This window comes from Colius striatus, chromosome 9 (assembly GCF_028858725.1).
Source record: "Colius striatus isolate bColStr4 chromosome 9, bColStr4.1.hap1, whole genome shotgun sequence".
Taxonomy (NCBI): Eukaryota; Metazoa; Chordata; class Aves; order Coliiformes; family Coliidae; genus Colius; species Colius striatus.
Window position 1 is genome coordinate 9,244,861 of NC_084767.1, and position 20,735 is coordinate 9,265,595.

The following is a 20,735-nucleotide window of genomic DNA, read 5'->3' on the forward strand; positions in this document are numbered from 1 at the left end:
TCATTTGTCCAACTGCTCTCCAATGCAGCATGCTCCTATTATTGACTACCCCTAATTGTTCATAGCTGCACCTCAGCCCTCTCCTGAATTCAGATGTTAACCATTTATCATTATCTACAGTTTCTGATATAGAGATGGTAAGGCCAGGTTGCAGATCTTGAAATGAAAACGTATTTTTGGTAAATACTTGCTTTCCAGAAGAATTTTGTTTCTCAGTTTTCAGGTGAATGTACATAATGCCTACAGTGCTCTATATTTTTAAACTAACCTTCATTTTACCCACGATTTCAGCGGTAGGTAAAAGGCCCAAACCAATTTATTTGCTCAAATAAGCTCTAACAACATGTTTTATACTAATTTGCCATATTATAATGTGGTGTGAGCAAAAGGAATACTGAAACTCTCCAGAGGTTTGCTGGTTTTCCTACCAATGGTGCAGTTAACTGCCCTGTGTGGAAGAACACTTGAAAATGTTACTTGAATGCAATGTGATGGTTCAGATGGTTCCAAACCCAACTCCCTCCCAAACGGACTTTAAAATCAAACAGCTTCTGACAGTACAAAAATAAAGCACTGAGTATGAGGAAAAGCAAGAGGACAGAAGACAGAAGCTCCTGGCTTGCTCTTACCTTTGCACTGGAAGTGGTGAGTGGGCGTTGTGAGCAGCAGCCTGTCCACCATGGCGTCAGGCCCGCTGCAGCGGGCAATCCCCGGCTCCTTGTAGCCTGCCTTCACCCACTCCGACAGCCAGCGGAGGTTGCAATCACAGTGCAAAGGGTTGGTACCCAGAGCCCTGGTGGTGTCAAACAACGAACAGCAGTTATTTTGGCTTGCAAGCAAAAAAAACATCCCAGATCTCACTGAGGCACGTTTTAGTGTACACTTTGACAGGAATGCTTTACTTCAAAATGTGGGAAAGATCTTCTGAGTACTTAGGAAGTCTTTTAGATTTATCTCCTCCAGTATTCCCTACTCTTTCTTTCTTCCCACCATTAGTTAGGGAGGTTATATAAATATCCAACAAGAAATCACTTTTTTTTTCAAACAATTATGCTTCAGCAATTTGGCCAGACATATAGCTTTCATCAATTTTATCACGTTGGCTTCTTTTATTTGCCTTTGTTCTTCATGAGCATATTCTATTGAACATGAATTGTGCAATTTAGTTTGAATATAATGACTCAGGTTAATTTCTCTTCACTAGATGAAACAAACACACAGAGGACACCCATGTTTTCAAAACTGCAATCTAGTGTCTGCTGAACTCGTTTATGGCTTTGAAAACACATTTCTTGGCTAACTCATCACTTGAGTTAGGTCATATGGTCGAAGTAGATACATTCACATAATGCAATTATAATTCACTGAACTTGTTCATTATTCATGGAGGTCTATCCAAAAGAAAATAAACCTTTTTACTTTAAATTTAGGTGCTGACTTGACTCATTTATACATTTTTTCTCTTATAGAAGGCATCTTTTCAGGCAATCGGTCAATTACAAACAGTCCCAGGGTTCAGAAAAGTCAGTTTAAAAGCAATTAATTTTTGAAAGTGTGAAGAAAGGCATGTTGGAAATCTGATTTCATTTTGCTGAAAGTAAATGCAAGGCTCTAGCTGTACAACACCTGAATTGCCATGGGAAGAAAGTTAACTAAATAAAGATTAGCACAGGGAAGAAGTACTAAAGAAACCAATAATTCAACTGGGTTTTGGACTTTGCTGTTTCTGTATATGTTATAAACTCTTTGTTAAGATGGTACTTTAAACTGGAGCTTCTTTCGGATAAAAACATATCAGACAGGATATTAAGATAGAAACCTCAGTAAATTTGTTGATACATTTCTATTGGAGTGACTAATGAACCCACTGTGCCCTAGACAGATTCATAATGAGAGTTCATAGGTTCAAACCCTGTCTAGGGCTCATTCATCAAAATTAAATCTGTACTGCAGCACAGTATTAAAAAATATCCATCCATTCCTTCCGTAAATCCATTGCTTACAATGGGAAAAAAAACACTACTGGGTTGACTTTTTGACCCTGTAACTGTGATCAACTGGCTCACTTGTGCAAGGTCAAACAAAATGCAGCACTGAAAGCTGGATTGAGAAATTAACTTCAGCATTGAGCAACTGCCATGTATAAAATGGGAGTGGGAGGACAACAGAAAGCCAGTTACTATGTTAATTAATCTTCATAAACCACATCAGAATTAGAGCTGCTCTAACATCGTTGCACAACTGCAGAAGTTATCCCATGCATCTTTCCATATTTTGTTTGTGGCTTCAGGTTTTCATTTTCTTCACTTTTAGGAACTTAGAGCGAATTCCTGTGTTTTCGTTCATGAGTTCTACATTTCTTTGCCCATTATAGTAAAATATTTCCAGAAGGTAAAAACCATCTTGAGCTGTAATAAAATACCACCATCAGCATTTTCAAAATGTTGTGTAGATATTTCTTTTCAGACATTACTTTTAAAGCAACATAGAATAAAGTCAATTAAAATAACTCAGGCTGTGACAATGCGGAGAAACAGAGGAGAGTCTTATTTTTATAGGTAAATAACAAATTTGAGTAAAAAAATGAGATGATGCAATGGAATTAGGCATATGAGACATTTATCAAAAATAGGCTTAATGGAAATAGCTATGGCACATAACATCCATTACCAAGGGTTTGTGAAGTCCTCAAAGCACCTAAGGGTCAGTTTATGTGTGGGCAGTATAAGGAACTTGAACCAGTCAGACTTGTATCAGTGAACGATGAGGACATGAAGGAATTGACCTAACAGGTCTCATCCAACAGATTTTGAGTTCTTTTTAAGTATTAATGTAGACCATCCTTCAGTACCACTGTTACATTTTTATCATTGCCCTGGACTAAATCAGGTTAGTAGAGTCACAGCTGAAATGTGATTCTGTATGATTCAAGTAAATAGCATAATCATTAGCAAATGAGTCCAATATGTGTATATCCTATACAGACCTTCCTCTGTCTTTAGTGAGGTGTATCAGCTACATTGTTGTAATAGTTACAACAAGATGTTTACAGTATAAAGGAAACACAGCGAGTTTTTTCTTGTAGGCTTCATACAGTTATGGAAAAAGTGATTGAAGGATCTAGATCTCTTTTGTTCTTCCAGTTACAGGCCAACTTAAACCTATTACAAAAGACTGGTTAAAATCAATAGCTTTTGCCTATGCTACACAAATACTTCTTGGCAATTTTAAAGCTTCATTTGACACTCTCCATCTCATTTCCCCCACCAAACTGTACTGCTGCAGAAGGCCCAAGCTGGTCTTCCCGTTCAACACTCTGGTTGCCAGATTCCTCCAGTCATAATATCTGTCTTAGCCACATAGCTTATAAATTTAACACAAAACCTTACCGTCCCATGTATTATGAGTTTGGTAAGTAGCAACCTCCTGTATAACTTTAAAACTTGTTCCAAGTATATACTTTCTCCTTGAAGATCTATATATCAGGGAGAGCTCAAGATTAATTTACTTCCATTTCTGTTTGATTTCATTTGAACAAGCACAGCTTTTTCTGGCATCTGAAGAGCAAAATCCTTGTGGTTGCTAAAAGTTTCAGAATCCTCTTTAAGGAACTGGAGAGCAAAATCAAGCTGTAAAAGTCAATTGTTCAACTGTCCAAATTACACCCCAGACAGACCTTATTTATTTTATGGATCCTATTTATTATTGTTCATTTGAGCTTTGTGTATTTTACATTTCTGGCAGCACATATACCTAAACAGATATACTGCAGTGATTGTCTTGGGCCAAAGGGGCTTTTATCACTCCCTGAGGTGAACAGTTTACCCAGGAAAATTGTATGTGCACTTCATTTAAAGTAAACCCTGAGGAAAATCCAAACAAATGGGGCGTGATGTGTTTATCTCCTGAGTTCTAAAAATACCCTCAGAAGCCAGATTCCCAGTAGGAAAGATGTCGCTGTGCTCCCAAAACGAGGTGCAGGCCTTCAGCTTAGTCAGGCTTTCATTCCAAAACTACAGATGAAATGACTTGACTATGCTGGGAATATGAAAAAGAAATACTATTTGTGCAAAATAAATATTTTCTCTGACTTAGATACTGAGGTATAAGCTTGAAACAGAGAAGGTTTATATCTCAGCTCAAGCTGAAATTGCCTAAGTTGCTCACATATGATTCCTGCCCCTACCACTCTGAGGATATCTTTGCTTTTTATTGCCCAGAGAGAAACTGAGGCAGAAAACTATCACACAGAAATAAAAAGTCTGAGGACATATTTGCTTTCCAGAAAACACGTAAATGTGAACTGAACTCTGTGTTCAAGCAGGTGTTCTGGAGGGCACGTTTAAGGTTGTAAAGAGAACAAAAACATATGGCCTATGTTAAATGCACATCTGCTTGTATGTCTTAACGTGTGTATGTCTCATATTCATGAGGGCAGCATCAGAGCAGAAAATATGCATATCAACTGGTGAAATTGGTCACTCCACAAAATGACCAAGAGATACCCAACCCCCTCATTGCTTGAGGACAGTAATCAAGAAACATGCTACACAAAATTACTTTTCCTTTATGTCTATTGTCTAATAATGTGAAGCCTCACACATTATCTCACTGAGAAAACATTTTCTGTTCACTCTTTTGGCACCAAATCTTACACTTCAAGTTTATTTAGTAACAATTGCAGCTATTTGTCTTTACAGTCTTTCATCAACTGAACTGCACTGAAAAATATCCTGGATCTCCACCAACACAATAGTATTTTCTTGAAATATCTGAAACATCTCTATGAGTTTTGCAAATTATGGAATGAAGTATCAGTGCTGTGAAATGACCAATTTCCATATGATTAAATATATATTTCTGAAGTGGTGATTCATCAACAAGTTCAGATACTGACAACATTTCAGCATGCAAAACATATGACACTTATTAAGCAAAGAATTCACATTTGCTTAATATTTGCTCTTTGTGGGAGGTTTCCTGTCTCACTCTCACACCACAACACACTCTGCATTTCACATAGACAATGTTGAAAGAAAGCCTTAAACACAAAGTCCACAGAGGAGGAAACTGTCACATTTGCTCATTTGGTTTTCCTTAGGAAAATATTTTGGTAACTAATAACAACAAGTTCCAGTATTTTTTATTTCCTTTGAACAGATGCATTATGAATATCCAGAGGAGAATATGAAAGTGAGCAGGAAAAACACAAGAGCTATGCAATCTTAAATTTGTAATAACATGTCCTGTTTTATAAATTTGAAACCATCAATCAAACAGAGGAACCCAGACAGAAATACTTACAGATGGGACAAGGACACCAGGTCGTTGAAAGAACCTTCGGGAACACTGGAAATATCGTTTCCATGCAGTGTCCTAGAGGAGGGGAGAAGTAGGAAGGTATCAAACCACAGTACTTTATCTGCTCCCCACAAGTGAAGGAATTGGTGCTTAGGAAGGATATTTAATTTTGTTTCTTTCAGAGTTTCTGAGCTTCACAACTCAAGAGCTTCCATGCTTTATTACTTCTACTCTTAGATGTTGGCATTTGAAATAATGATACAATTGGAATTGCTGGTGACTAATGTTTTAATTTAAAAAGGTGTCATACTAGTTATGCTATTAAAAGTGTATTGATGACAAGCAAACCCTCACATACAGACCTGGATTCTTTCAGAGAATACCATTAGCTAGAAACACAGCAAAAAAAAAAAAAACAGAACAGGGAAAATATGAGCTGTGAAAGTTAAATTAAATACTGACTTCAAGAAGATCCTTGGAGAGAACAAGGGTCCATGAGGGCAAATATAGCTGCATTTTCATATCCTAGTTTCCCTTTCCTACAGTAGGAGATACCTCTTTGTGTGGGACATGGTTTAGTAGTGGACGTGGCAGTGCTGGGTTAATGGTTGAAGTTGATCTGAAAGGTCCTTTCCAACCTAAACAATTCTATGAATCTTACACATTCGTTTGACAAATATATTTATGCCACCAGGGAAAATGCTTGAAATTAGTAGTTTTAAGGCACTATTTTCTCTGTGCAAAGAAACTAACCACTGTTTCCAGGAGAATTTAAGCAGCCACTTGATTTCTTTTCTAACAAATACATTTATGTGTGTGTTACATAGGAAAGCACAAATGGAAAGATTTTTCTTGCTGCTTGTAGAGCAGAATAATTGTCTTCAAACTGGCAGACACAAGAGTAGAAATCATTATTTGTGATTACGTGTGGTTTTCGTTGCAATTGCAACTGAAGGCACTGCTACAAAGTAGGGCATCACCACTAGAGGTTGTGACAGACAAATAGAGAGGAAGAGCACTTCTTGCAGCATGGAGGCTATTATCAGACAGGAAAACATGCAGCAACAGGCTGCTGGGGATGACAACTGCAGAGAAGCTATCCAGAAAATATATCAGAGAAGATGCACAATCATGTAAGTGAGGCATCCTCTGCCTCACCAGATAATTATGTGGCAAAAAGTAGCACAGAGAGAAATATTAATAGCTCATTCTAACGTTTCTAGTTTGCATGTCACTGAATACCAGTTTATTCCTTCACCTGGTAACAGGCACTGCCCAATGCTCGTAACAACAGAACTTTTCACAGATTCACTGGTTTACTACTTCACATAGTAACAGACAGAAGGCTTGTAACGAGCCAATAGGAGAAAATTCCTCTGGATCTCAGTGGCCGTTTCTCAAACAAACATTGAAAGAGAACTTGCAAAGGAAAGAAAAATCAATCTTTTAAAATGATATTTTCTTTTGCACTTCTGGTCCGAGCTGCTTCAGTTACTGTTGTCATCTTTATGTCCTCTTTCCCAGCTCCAGGAATTACTGTCAGTGCTCCAGACACAGAAGAAGAGAGTGAAAACAGAAACCTGCTGTGTGTCAGTTCTGCAGCAGCTCTGTCCCTTGAGTAATTTATTTCCTAATTTACCTGGTGATTTGTGGAGCACAGCAATCACATCTTCTTTTTTATTTCTGTGACTGTACAGATTCTTGAAACTGTGCACATGGAGTTTATTTAAAACAAACCAAACATCTGGGGTCATGGAAATACATGATAGCCCCAGATGAAAATAAAAGCGTGTCTTTTTGCATCCTTTCTTACCTAACACTGCTGTAAGCTTCACTGGGATCTACACGATGCCTTATAACTCTTCTGACTTACACACTGCCTTACGCTGGCACACACACACAGCAAGGAAAGCTAAACTTGCCAGGGGAAGATACACCTTGTCCTGTCTCCCATGTGGCTGGGCCCCATCATGGGGCTGTGAACTGTGCAAACATGAACAACCTCACCATGATCACATTTCACAGCTGCTCGTTGCAGCTGCAGTTTCTGTCTTGTACTGCAAAGGTTTTCCACAGAGCATGAAACCACAAAAACTACAACAGACTTATCCTGCTGGCATCTCCCTCCAGTTCTTGATGCCAGAATACCAAAAACTTTCCCTTCTAACACCCTGATCCTGAAATTTTCTTTTAAGTATTCCTAGGTTTTGGCTATTCATAATAATACTTGGAATATAAAAGGATTGATCTCCAAGCAATGAATCCAAACAGGAACCCAGTAACTCCAGATAAAACACTCTAATTCCAAATAGAATTATAGAATAGACAAACTGACTGACACATATCCCACAGCTATTAAAAAGGAGGGTTTTTTGTTGTTATGAGGATGAAAGACAAGGCCTGGTCAACAACTTGTCATCGAAATGTTCTCTCCTTCAAAGAAATGAGCATGTTTCAATAAACAGCCACTAACAATGAGCTTATATTTTGATCTTGTAAACTACTTAAAGATGTTCAATAAACATATTTTTGGGGTTGGGTTTTGGTTGTTTTAGCTTTTACTAACTGTTCCCAAGTCCTGCCTCCTAGCCCACTGTCTCGTAACATAAAGGTTACCATAGACACAAAGGGGATGCTTTTTCAGTACGCAATCATCTACGCTGTAAAGACAGAAATGTGGCTAAAAGTTTGGCTGAGCTTAGAGAGCCACATCCCATCAAGGGCAAATACCTACAATGAACCCCAAAGGATGGCAAACCCTGCTGGAACTTAGATGTTAGAGGAAGTGAGAAGTCACAATGTCACTGCTCGGTGCTCATAACAGCGTTGCCTTTTACAGATTCACTGGATAAGTACAAGTAGTCATTCTGTCATACAGAAAGGAAAACAACCAAACCCAAAGCCAAATAATAGTCAGGTTAGGTCAAATCAGTGCAGTATCCAACAATGAAAGTATACTGCAAAAACTAGCTCAAGGCTTGTGCCTGAAGAGTATTAGTAGTAGCTTTATCATCACACATATTACTATATTTGTATGGGCTTTGACCTGCAGGAAATGTCCATCAGTTTGCAGTAAAATTAGAATATCTCATGTTAATGGAATATTCTGTAGCTCATTTTATATTTCTTTTCATATAAGTAACATGGAAAACCGCTTAGTGATCTGAGAAAGTACTTTTGTACTATGATAGGACAAGGGGCAATGGGTACAAGCTGGAACACAAGAGGTTCCAAAGAAATATAAAGAAAAATTTCTTTCCTGTTGAGGTGAGAGAGCACTGGAAGGGGCTGCCCAGATGGGCTGTGGAGTCTCCTTCTCTGGAGACATTCAAACCCACCTGGATGAGTTCCTGTGTTACCTACTCTAGGTGGCCCTGCTCTGGCAGGGAGGTTGGACTAGATGAGCTTTTGAGGTCCCTTCCAACACTTAAGACTCTGTGATTCTGTGGCAGAATATGTCAAAGATAACTTCATTGCATGTCTATGATAATTCAGATTTTCAAATATATATTTCACTTGTTTACCAGAGAGAAGCAAAAAGTAGAGAAAATAAGGAATCTGTAAGACACAGAAGCCTGTATGAGAAGGGCCTCCTACCCTCAAAGACATGTACAGCCAAAGGTAATGAGATCTCTGTATTCTTTTTTTTTTTTCCTTTAAAAGAAAAAGGTGGAAATTGTTTTGCTGATATTTTTTCTTTTAAATTCCCCTGAGAACAGGGATAATAAATAACTGACAATAACAGATTGCACACTGTCACTCGGAAGCTATTTTCTCTCTGGAGAATTGATTTTTAATAACAACATAGATGACACATGGCAAAAGTTGTGGCTGGTATCAGAGTTGTGTGGGCCATAATAAATCAAATCAAACTGAAGGCTTCCAAATGCATGAGGCAGAGATTCCCATTTAGGCTTCATTTCACTCATGCTGCCCTGTGCAAGACAGGGAGGGTTTCTTCCTTGGAGGAGGAAGATATTTCTTCAATTTGATTAGCAGATCATTTTAAAAAGTCAAAAGGTAACAGCTCTTGCTAAAACACTGCCCTTTGTTTCTGTCCATATGTGGCCTGCAAGAATGTAAGTGAAAAAAGAAACTGGGGCTATTGGAAAGAGTGAGGCACGGTATATCTACATTGTACTTTAGGGGAGAGAGATCCAAACTAGCTTTAATCAAGGTAGCTTGCGTATCAGAAGTAGGCCAGAAGACAGCTCCATGTGGAATAATTTATTTGGCCATAAAACAGAACATATTAATCTGTGGCTCAATTTCAGGCCTCATGTAACAGCTCAACTGTGACCATCCTAGTGCGCTAGAAATCAGGGTCCCAAGCCAAACTCCAAACAACAAATCCAAATCACATATCTTTCCAGGGTTTACTAATGGAAACTGGGAATCTGAAGCTGTCTTATAAGTTAAGAGGTTGAAACCTAGATATCTATTCTACTCCTCAAACCACAGTGGAAGAGCTCAGTCAAAGAGCATTGCCTTATTGTCTCCACTGTTGCAGTACTGCCCGTGCTGACACCTTAATTCCACACTTTGGAGCAACCATTGCTCTTCCAATTCACAGAAACTTCTGCATGTGAATGACATCTAACTTTTTAAAACAACAGAAACCACCCATGCAAAGTTAAAAAGCACTCAAGACATATTCTTCAGCTCCTCTGTCCTGACCTGTTAGTACCCAAAGGTCTTTCTCCTTCAGCACACTGAATGGTCTTATCATAGCAAAGCTACTTCATTTCTTTGCTTTCAGTTTACAGTGCAAGAAATGATGACCCACTTGTCTTTCTGGGCTATGAGGAGGAAGGTTTCTCAGTTTTGTCCTCACAGCTGCACATGAGGCTATGTGTCCACACAAACAACTGAGCAAAGTCATCTCAAGGTTTGTTTCTGATGGGGTGGATGGGGAGTAAGTAAGTAGAAGACTGAAGCAGGAGTCGGGCTAGCAGATGTCTAAGGAAAGCTGAGGGAACCCTGCTTGCTGCAAGGAACAGGTCCACAGTCCACGCTCCAAGATGATATAACAAGGATGAATTTCAGATGAGAGTGTATGTAACAAACCATTCAGAAAGCCGCTGAAAGCAGTTACACTGGAAGAGTACAGAAAAGGATCTCCAAAGAAAGAAACCACAGAGGGATATCTCTGAGTGTGCCATTAGTCAACACGAGGTGAAATTTCACACAGAAGAGCATTTGAGACAGGCATCTCAGCATTACTGGTGCCTAGTCACTGGCTTGACTTACTCATTGCTCTAGTGTGAGGACTTCTAACTTTCCTTCAGATGGCATTCTTTTATGTAAAAACTTGCCTGTAGAAATCTAAATGAATAGCAAATATTCTAAAAATACACAGCTTTTCAGTAAAGACTTGCTGAAGCATCCAATGGAAATTTACACTCTAAAATATGATCAAGTTTTTAATGACAAAGAGAAAAATCCTTTCCTGTGGGGCAGCCATGGTAGAAGAGATAAATAGACTATACAGTCTCTTGGAGGTCTATTTTCATGATAGTTCTTGTCCCTGAACTATCAGAGAAAAGTCATTCATCCTGCAAATATGTAATTGCTTCTTTTTAAAGTTTAGCACTCACCTGCTGTAGTCATTATCGGACACATTGCACCTAAGTACAAGTACATTGAAGCTAATTGTGTGAAAATATTTATGACTACTGGATCAAGTGAAAGCCATCTGCTCATTAAAAACCTCCTTGCCATCAACAGCATTCTAATCAGCTTCAAGTCAGCTGCATCAAAGAAGTGGTACTTACAGCACTCGAAGAGACCTGAGCCCGTTGAACGCGTGGACTGGAATGCAGCGAAGCTTATTGTAACTCAAGATGCTGGGAGAAGGAGAGAACAGAGTTACAACACTGAATTTTCTTTGATCACTACTATTCAACCACAAAATGAAGCATGGAAAGCCACAGGTTTAAATAACAAGACACACATTAATTGTTCAATGGCTAAGATAGTGTCTGAAAAGCAATTAAAACTGTTACCAAAACTTTGGATGACTTACAGCGTCGATAACTGAGTCATGTTGCTGAAGGTGTAATTGGCCAATACACTTATGCTGTTGTTACTCAGATCACTGAAGAAACACACAGAGAAGATATCATTTAAGTGTATGAATTGAGAAAGGTCTTTTTTTTTAAAGATTACATATCTGCACAGCAAAATGCTTGAAGCAATTGAAAGGTCACGTATTAACAACTGGTATATTTGCTAACACACTTTGATTAAGCTCTAAAAGCAAAGTACGTCATAGTCCCCTTAAAAGCCTCAAGCTCAGAAATATTAAGGCATGTTTCCAGCATATAGTATTTGGCAATAAAAATCAGTGAATACAAGCAACATTTGTGAGGACTGATGAATGATACAAGCAAGGGTGGATATTTACTGTACCAATTTGCTTTACAATATATGACTGGCATACCACTTGCACATGCTCTTCATGTTGACTGCTATTAGAACAAAATTTCCCTTTTCATTGAAAATAAGTATTTTAGGCTCCAACATTACATTTTCTTTTGTCATTGCTCTCCCTTGAAAAACAAAATCAGAGATTTTTCCAAAGCAAGACTGTTTTAAAACAGAGGATTCCAGTTTCCCTTTTGGTTGAGGCTGTTCTGCCTGTTTGACTTGAGTATCTACACAGATGATCCAAACAATGTTTCAGACTTTCTGATGAATAGTTTCTTGTATTTCAGGGAGCAATTTACTGAAAACAGTCTAGTTGTGTCTCTGTCTGTATGATTGTTCACAGCCAAAACAGCGATGCAAATTTTCATTGCCTTAGCATTATAAATACTGCCTCACCCAGAACAAATGAATGCCGTCTCCTCTGTTAATGACCTTTACAGCTTTGCACAGATAAATCTGCCAAGCGAAACCATAGTAGCCTGTGTGGTAGTTTAGTCCTCTCACAGAGGGTGGAAGCTCCTGCAGAGCAAGGTTCTCTGGTGCTCTCAGTCACCTCACTCTTTCTCCATATTTTATGAACACTTACTGGCAGAAGTGGCCATTGGGAAATTCTTTCCAAATTCACAGTACAGAAGGTATTTGAGTTTTGTAGATTTTTTTTTTCCACCCAAATACACATTATTTATGTTCCACCTACAACATAGTGCAGAGAGCGCCATGTAATTTTCTTGACATTGAAACCACGTGTTTCTTACATCAATGTCAGGTGTCTGAAGGTGGAGAGCCCCTTCGGCACAGCAGTCAGATGGTTTCCTTCCAAGTAGCTGAAAAAAAGAGTCAGATTTGACAATTACACAAACATGTTAACGAGAACTCCTGTCACTCAACCTGCACCAGAATGAGGAAAACACAAAGTCAGTCACTAAGGAAATGATCTTTGATTCATTGCTTCAAACTGCAACAATTTCTCCTTTCTAAGGGATTTATCCCACATGCAAAGCCTGACAGTGGCTTATTGATTTTTAATACTTTTCTAAGACTTGGAAGTCAATAAAGGATTTCTGGCCTATAGCAAGCAGAAATAACCATTTAGTTCTTATATGACAGCAATGGAAGAAGGGGAGAAAAACTGTATAGCTTGTGCCCTAAACTTAAAGTTACCATGAACAAGTCTCTGTAAGAATGCTGAGTGCTGACTGACCCTGTGAGGAAAGTTTTTGTCTAACGTATGTTAAGTTCTTTGTTTAGCCAGAAGTGGAAGAGTAGGTACAATATCGGGTCTCTGGGCTGCAAAAAGTCTCACTTATTTCAGTATCAGAACAAATATTCATGAGTTTGATGCGATATCCACTACAGCAATCCCTCTTATGGCATATATACTCTCCGTATGTTTCCTTTTCAAAGTACAGGAGGAAAACTATTCAGACACATGCACGGCAGGGCTAAAGTCTTTTGGGATAATCCTGTGTCCTGATGGAGGCAAATAGTGTCTGTATTTTGCAGGTTTTCTCCACTGAAGAAACATGAGCATTCAGTAATCAACAGGGAAAAAAAACCCTGAATAAATATAATACTTCTCAGATACTTTTCTAAAGACTTCAGAGCTGACCTGTGGTAGCAATGGGATGTGGGGCCTCTCCTGTTTATTACAAAATAATAGAGACTAAGTTGGAGTTCTTTTCCTTAACCTTGTTTTTTGGGTGAAACTGCATCCCTGAAGACACCAAAGTAGTAAGGCTCCAATGGAAATTGACTTCTGTGGTGCCATAACACTGTCAAGGTGATCCTCAGACATTTGCCAGAAGCCATATCTACCTGGGAAACAAACCCAGCCTTCTCAGAATCACTGTGCAAGAGGAAGGCATTTCTCCCTTCAGGTGAGGATAAAAGATGAAATGATTTTCCCCTTTATTACAAGATACTTTGGGGGATTTTTCCTAATGTAGACATGGTGCAATGCAATTGATGTGGTATGTTTTGAAAGATAATCAGCTGTAGCCAGGAAATGCAGCCTACAGACACCAGAATGTTTAACGTGCTGCTTCTACTGCTGAAAATACAATCTCATATTCATGTTAAGAATTTTTATCCCACACAAAAAACTTCCTTTTCTTCATCAGCAGAGCTCCTTATTCTGCATTTACTATAGCAAACAACAATAAAAATAGATTATTACTATGCTGTATGTTCCTTCTTCCCATTAACTGCAACAAGACAGAGATATTTGTGTAAACTACATCCAAGAAATTTTTCCCACAAACTTTATTTTTGCATTATTTAGAAAGAAACTCTACAAACACTAACAGAGTTCCTTACATAATACATTTTATAACTGCCACAAGTCCCCTTTCCTATTTCAGCATAATGTCCTCTTACTGTTTTCTGCTGCCTCAGCTCTCTTCTTTCTCAACTAAACTACTCCAGCTCAACTGCCACGGCCTCATGGTTTCCACTCTGGCTGTGCACAGGATCTCACCAATGCAGAGTTACCTTAGAGCATGTGATGGAGCTGATCTATCTCCTGCTAGGGTTAAGCTGGACAAGTGGGACTGACAGATTTTGGCATTTTAACCAAAAGCAAAATCCTTCCTTAATAAACGAAAACTATTGAACAAATTAATCTCTTCATTCACAAAGATCACAAGCAGGGAGTGACAGTGTTGCACAATAGCAGTTAAGCCCTGGCAAAAGCAGTGACAGCTGCTCTGCTCACGCATATTATCACAAACCAGAGTATGGGTTATTTATGCCACATTTACACCTCCCATGGATATTCATACTCAGCAAGTGTAAAGTCACTTGCTTCATTTTGACTACATTTGTTACAAATAGCATTGAAAATCGAGTTCCTTGGTGAATTCACACCATAAATTGTTATGTAGAAGATGCTAAGAATTCAGCCACATGTGTTACTATTTAAACAGGGGAAATCATGTCTCATTTCCCTAGTCATGGTCTGTTATGGATGCAGAAAGCTGCAGGGAGTCTGCGTCTTCTCTTTCATCCCAGAACGTCACAAATCTTAAACCCCTACATGAAGGTAGGTTAAGGTTCCAATCTTTACTCCAAATGTAAAAGCCAAAGGATTTCCAAAGGAAATCAAAAGCAGGTCACGTATTGTGTATTTGGAAGCTGTACATGATTTTCCTTTAGGATAGGAGAGTCAACTCTTGCAATGTGTTGAAATCTTCAGAAATATATTTTCAGGATATTCTCTTGTTGATCTCAATACAAAACAGCTTTCAATTTGAACAAAGTGATGATGGCTAGCCAAGGTTTTCCCCCCGGTTTTGCTTTCTGGTGCAATCAAAAGTCGAGGGTTCACATTTTAATCCAGGGCTTCATTCTTCAGACTAACACAGACATGGAAACCCCTGGAGTTAAACTCCTACGGAAGATCTATCTTAAATAGCTTTGGATTTGAACTGCAAGTAATTTGATGGACATATAAATGTGCTAGCAAAAAGATGCCATGCTTATAGCAGTAGTATAAATTCTGAACCAACAGAATTTTTCACTGGAGATTCATTGATAATATACTTCTCATGCCTGCATAAGAACAATTCACCACTGCAAAACCTTTCACCACTTTATACAAAGAATGGCAGTATTTTCTAAGCAGAAGGCACTCATTTTGAAAGCACATTTAAGTGCAATGAATTTGAAATAACCAGAACTTTTAGAGCATAAGAGCTCACCAAGAATCGAGAGGATCTTGGATGCAACATTGGAAGAAACCAATTGCTGCAGGCAAGCTGCTGCCCATTTTGGGCCAGGCCTCTGTCAGAGGAGGGATGTGGGGGCAGCAGCTCTGCTCCTTGCTGGCCTGAGGATGATATGTAGGGGCTGCAAGAGGGCTGGAAGCTGGACAGAGTGAATAATAGAATCATTCCTGAGAGTAAAAGGGCAGAGTCCAGTTATGAAACTCAGTATATTTATGTCTATACACATAAAAACCCTGGACAAAGCTACAGATAAAGCCCCTGCCCAAAGAAAACAAAACAAGCCATAACAGGATGATGTGGGTAAAGATTGGAATTTTAATTCCTTTCAATCTTCAGCCAAAGGAAGATCAAAGACAGGGCATCTGGAATGTACAGAGATTCTAGCATGAATGAAGAAAAAGTATATCTAATTTTAATGCTCAAAGTCAAGCTATTAACACACAGACAGGGTCTAGAGTGGGTGTTCTCTGTCATATTAGAGATGCACTGACTAGTATCCAAAACAACATCATTTGCTTCCTAAAGTCTCTAGACTCTGTAGTTTAAATACCAGATTGAAAATTGGGGTTTTTTTTTACCCTATGAATGCTGTTGGGAATCCTGAAGGCTCAATAATGACTTGTAACTAACAAGCATTTGCCAGAGACAAAATGGAAAAAACCCCAAAAATGTGTTCATGTTCCCATGAAATGCCACCAACTACCCACCAGGAAAGGCTTCCTCTAAAACATGATTGAATGCTGGAGACAAGTAACTGTTCAGCCAGGATAGCTGGCACTGCAGGGCATGGCCAAGCTTTGCTTCATGCCTGCTCTTGGAGCTCAGTCCCTGCAGCAACCCCAGATCTCCTCCAGCATCTTCCACACACACTAACATCACATCTAAAAAATTTAAAGCTATGCATAAAAGATGACAGCTGTTCTTTTTCCAACTTGTCTATTTTTATAGACACTTGGATTGGAGGTGATATAACCAGCACAAGGTGCCAAAGCATCATGTAACGATTTGAATCGCTTGGAACCCTTTTTGTACTGAAATGTCTATTCAGCCATGAAGTCAAGCCCACTGTGGCAATCTGTGCTCAGGGAAGAAGCTGGAGAGAGAAATCTGTTTTCAGGCAGTAACTGAGAAGGCACAAAGCCTTTCTCTTCTTTCTTTAAATATTTCATATAGAATGTTACATTATTTAAAAAAAAAGAGATACTCAACAACTGTATGTAGCTCTAAAATTAAGTTATAGCCTCAATGTTTTCATGCAGATACCCAATATCCTAACATTTTGAGTCAAGTTTCATTTCCTAAAACTGGAAGCCTAGAAGAGAATTGGACTGTGAAAGAAGAAACATCCAGAAAGCATGAATTTGAAGAGCTTCAATTACAATTTCTTGCGAAGAAACAAAATTCACTCATGGATCTAAGTACAAATCTGGATCTTGAACTTTCTTAAGTTCAAGCAAATTTGGGCTCTTCATCTGCTGCAATTTTATGTCAGACAACAACCTACAGGTTTGACACACAGAAAACCTGGGTGCATTTGAGAGAAAAGCGAAGGCCCTAAAATGAAACTTAGCTTTACTCTCAATCAGTGCTCAATTCACCTCTCCAACGTGTATTCATACTTCATCAGTCATCAAACATGTTATTTGATGGTATTGAGTGTATCAACTTCTTCTAAACGATAAGATTTAGAATGCAAATTTAAGTCCTCTATTTCAGCTGAAACGAAAATATCCTTCCACAGGACTATCCATTCTCTCACTGGGAGAATTTTCCTCTGCAGTGAATGAAGCAGACTGTAAAACCTTTTATGACACAGGACCATGTTAAGTCTAAGCTTTGATCTAAATTGTTTCTCTCCTTTATTATCAAATGACAATTCACTGAAGTCTGTGTTAAGGGTCAGTGTATAAAACAGTGCAGATTTCCAGACAAGCAGAAGCATTTGAATTCTCAAGCAGATGATTTTCATCAGATCTCTAACTTCAGTTATCCTTTTGATCAACGGCAACGCAGGCACACTGAAAAATGGCACTAAATTGTTACAACATTCTACATATATCGTGACTAACTGCTTAGAGCATATTTACTGCAACAATTTGCACAGCCTAGGTAAGAGCCACTGTTTTCAGAGACAAGGCAAAAGAAATCACGAGTGCTTTGGAAGATGGAAAGGAGGGTTGAGATTGGTGGTAAATACCACCATGTAGATGTGGTGGCAAAAGTATGGGAAACCATTGTGAAAACAGTCTTGGCAATGGGAGGTTCAACTGAATAAAGGTGCCATGCTAAGGTTGAGGCAACAACAGGCACCAAACTAGAGGTGGAAGAAAGAACTATAAGGCAGTTCAGTGCCTTACAGGGGTCCTGTATAGAGGGATCCCTCTGCTAGCAAGCACATTAGGCACTTGTGAAAGTTGTTGTGCCAAGTGGTGAATGAGTTTGAAGGCTAAATATACCTAACAAACAAAACAAAAACACAAAAGGGAGAGAGAAGGTTTGTGAGGAGAGAAAGCAAAATGGGGAAAGTAATGCAAATATTAATATGTACTAATAAAATGGAAGGAAAATAATCACTAATGATATATGGATGCAGGTTTTTCTAACAATCCCATCAGTGCCATCATACAGGTTAGAGTTGTGGCAACATTTATAGTCTAGAGATGACATGATTAGTACACAGTTATTCTACAGCACATCACACTCGTTATGTTGCAGCTCATGCACATCCCATCCACAGAACTGCCTCCAATGTTTTTCCCTCGTGCAAAATATTATATGCTGTAGGTCCATAAAAGCAGCTGGATGCTGTCAGATAAGACTTTATTAGAAATAGAGTATATTTTTGTGGGGAAAAAAGAAAGAAAAATAAAAAAGCTAGTGTTCACATACTGAGGTACTATGTAAAAGGGAAAAAAAGCATGGGAAACTTGATACAAACAGATTTGGGGAAAGTAAAAAAAAAAAAAGAAGAAGAAAATGAAAGCCTAAGACACTAAGCAGCAGCGAGGCTAAGTTCCAAGCTAGCTCATTGCATGAACATTTTACTTCTGAACATCTGGACTAGAAAACTGAGTATGTTAAAAAAAACCCCAGGGCTTCTCCATAAGAGCAAGGAAACAGTGGGAAAAAATGTAGGCAGCATGTAAATATACAGCACAAAGGAATTTGCAAGAAACAACATATGTCCTTGATCTCAAGAAGCTGAAAGAAGGTTTGCCCATGATGATGGGGTTTTGTGAAGGGATAGCTTGGGAACAGAAATTTCTTGCATCATCATCTCTCTAAAAACTTAGTGATCTTTTCAACTCTATTCTAGATGGAAGCTTTCCCTGCCAAGGTAATCCCTTCTCCCAAGGGTGGTACAAACCAAACAGAGGGATGTCTCCTGTCATTCCACACTCTGAATGTGAAGGAGATAATGCTTCTCACATGTTTTGCCTATATACACGTCTGAAACAGCAACACAGAAAGTTGGAAGGAGCAAGTCTTTATCTCCAGCCCACCATGTCATAAAGCTTTGGTAGTGATCTTTTTTTGCTGAGCTTGGCTACAGTGAAGTTTGACCCAGCAAAGGGTAACCTATGCAAGAGGTAGGTTCATGTCTGCACACTGCTATTTAATACCTGTTACAATGAAACAATTCCTGTTTTAAGACTATTTTAAAACTTGTAAAAGAACTTAAAATGACTTCTGAGGAAGCTGTATTCAGCAGTAACAGACTGGTTTATCTAGATAAATAGCAGTTCTTAAACCATGTTGTATAAAGGCACACTGCAGTTTTGATTCAGCACTGCAGCTAATGTACCTTGTAAATTAATTCATTGATAATGGAAGTTCATAAATGTCAGACTGTTGCATTCATCAAAATTCCACTAAAACACTCCCCTGCATCGTATCGCCGTTCAGGTCTCCCACAGGGAGGAAGCTGTGGGCTACAAGAGGCTCTTTACACCTTTGTCTTCTCCTTGTATGACCTCTGTCCTTAGTGCCCATGGCTTTGGGTGAGTGCCTGGTGGGAGCAATCCCAACATACTGCCCAGAGCCCTCTGACATGAGAGTGTGGAAGGGAAGAAAGGTAGCGTGGGTTGTGATAACATGAGGGAAGGGGTTTTAATCAGAGTAGCTGTAACCACTATACCAGTGAGAAAGGTGAAGACATCCTTGCCCTGGAGACTGATTTGGCTCTCTTTAGCTATGCAAAAGCCATCATGTCTTCTGCAGCAGATAACTTAAGGTGTTTTCCAGTTTCAAGAGCTAAACAGATATCCATTGCTACCACAGAAACAAAATAGCTTTAAGATAATCCAGCCTGAGGACACAGTTCAAGGCTGCCCTAGGGAAATGGAGGTATTTTGATGTGAGGAGTGCAAGCAGATTGAACAAGATTCATGTCTTCCACCCTGTGCCCAGAAAGATATTGGGTTCTCTCTGACAAGTTTCCATTGTCCTCAAAATGAAGCAAGAATTCTCACAGGAGATGCTGTTTACCACAGCAGCAATGCCAATTCTCAAACACAGAACAATACAAATACGTAAATTTACACTAGCAACTTGGGATCTAGGTGATATAGTGCCTTCTAGATTATGGACAACATCTTTATCTCAATCTGGAAGCAGAAAAAAACCATTTCATTCTTGTCACAGTTTCTACAAACATGAAATTTTTAGCTTCTTACCTGCAGCTCATCTTTTGCTATAGACATAAAAAAGGAGCTTGGTTTATGACAGCTGGGAGGAGTGTGAGATGAGGATTGAATTTTGAGACAGCTGGGACAGGTTATACTTGCAGAACACAAAATATTCAGAGCCAGCCAGTCTATGGCTGACTGTGTTCTGCTGACACATTTCTGGATTGAAAGCAGAAAGTCAAATACAGGCTTGCATAGCTAAAGGGCTCCTACTGAAGAAGACAGTCACGTAAACTGCTCAGTTCCAGGCTGTTGCCACACTTGCCGAGAAATAAGAAATACAGCAGTTTTCAAGAATGTGAGATTAATTTCACTCTTTTTGGTTAAAAGTTATGTCATCAGTGTATCAGATAGTATCAGTAAAACTCAATATGCAAAATTTAAACAGAAAAGTTCCTGAATGTGCCTGTGGAAATCAAAGTAACATCTGTGATGTCTTATTGTTGGCAAGTCATACCTGAAAGCAATGAATTCTGAACAAGAACAGAGCAGAAAACACCTTGCAGACTTTTTATCACTGATGGCCATATTTAAGGGAACACAGGCCAGGACTTGACTTTTAATTCAAGCTACTTATTAACCATGTCCTGGT

General features: G+C 38.9%; 1 protein-coding gene across 2 annotated transcripts in view; it reads right to left on the reverse strand.

The window, feature by feature from the left end:
- SLIT3 (slit guidance ligand 3) overlaps positions 1-20,735 on the reverse strand; it is a 497,173-nt gene that overhangs the window by 79,035 nt on the left and 397,403 nt on the right. For both annotated transcript variants that reach the window (XM_062001935.1, XM_062001936.1), the window contains exons 22-26: positions 12,486-12,554; positions 11,327-11,398; positions 11,076-11,147; positions 5,305-5,376; positions 630-793 (exon numbers count right to left, since the gene is read on the reverse strand). In XM_062001935.1, coding sequence (XP_061857919.1) covers positions 630-793; positions 5,305-5,376; positions 11,076-11,147; positions 11,327-11,398; positions 12,486-12,554 — 449 coding nt within the window. The remainder of the gene's footprint in view (positions 1-629; positions 794-5,304; positions 5,377-11,075; positions 11,148-11,326; positions 11,399-12,485; positions 12,555-20,735) is intronic.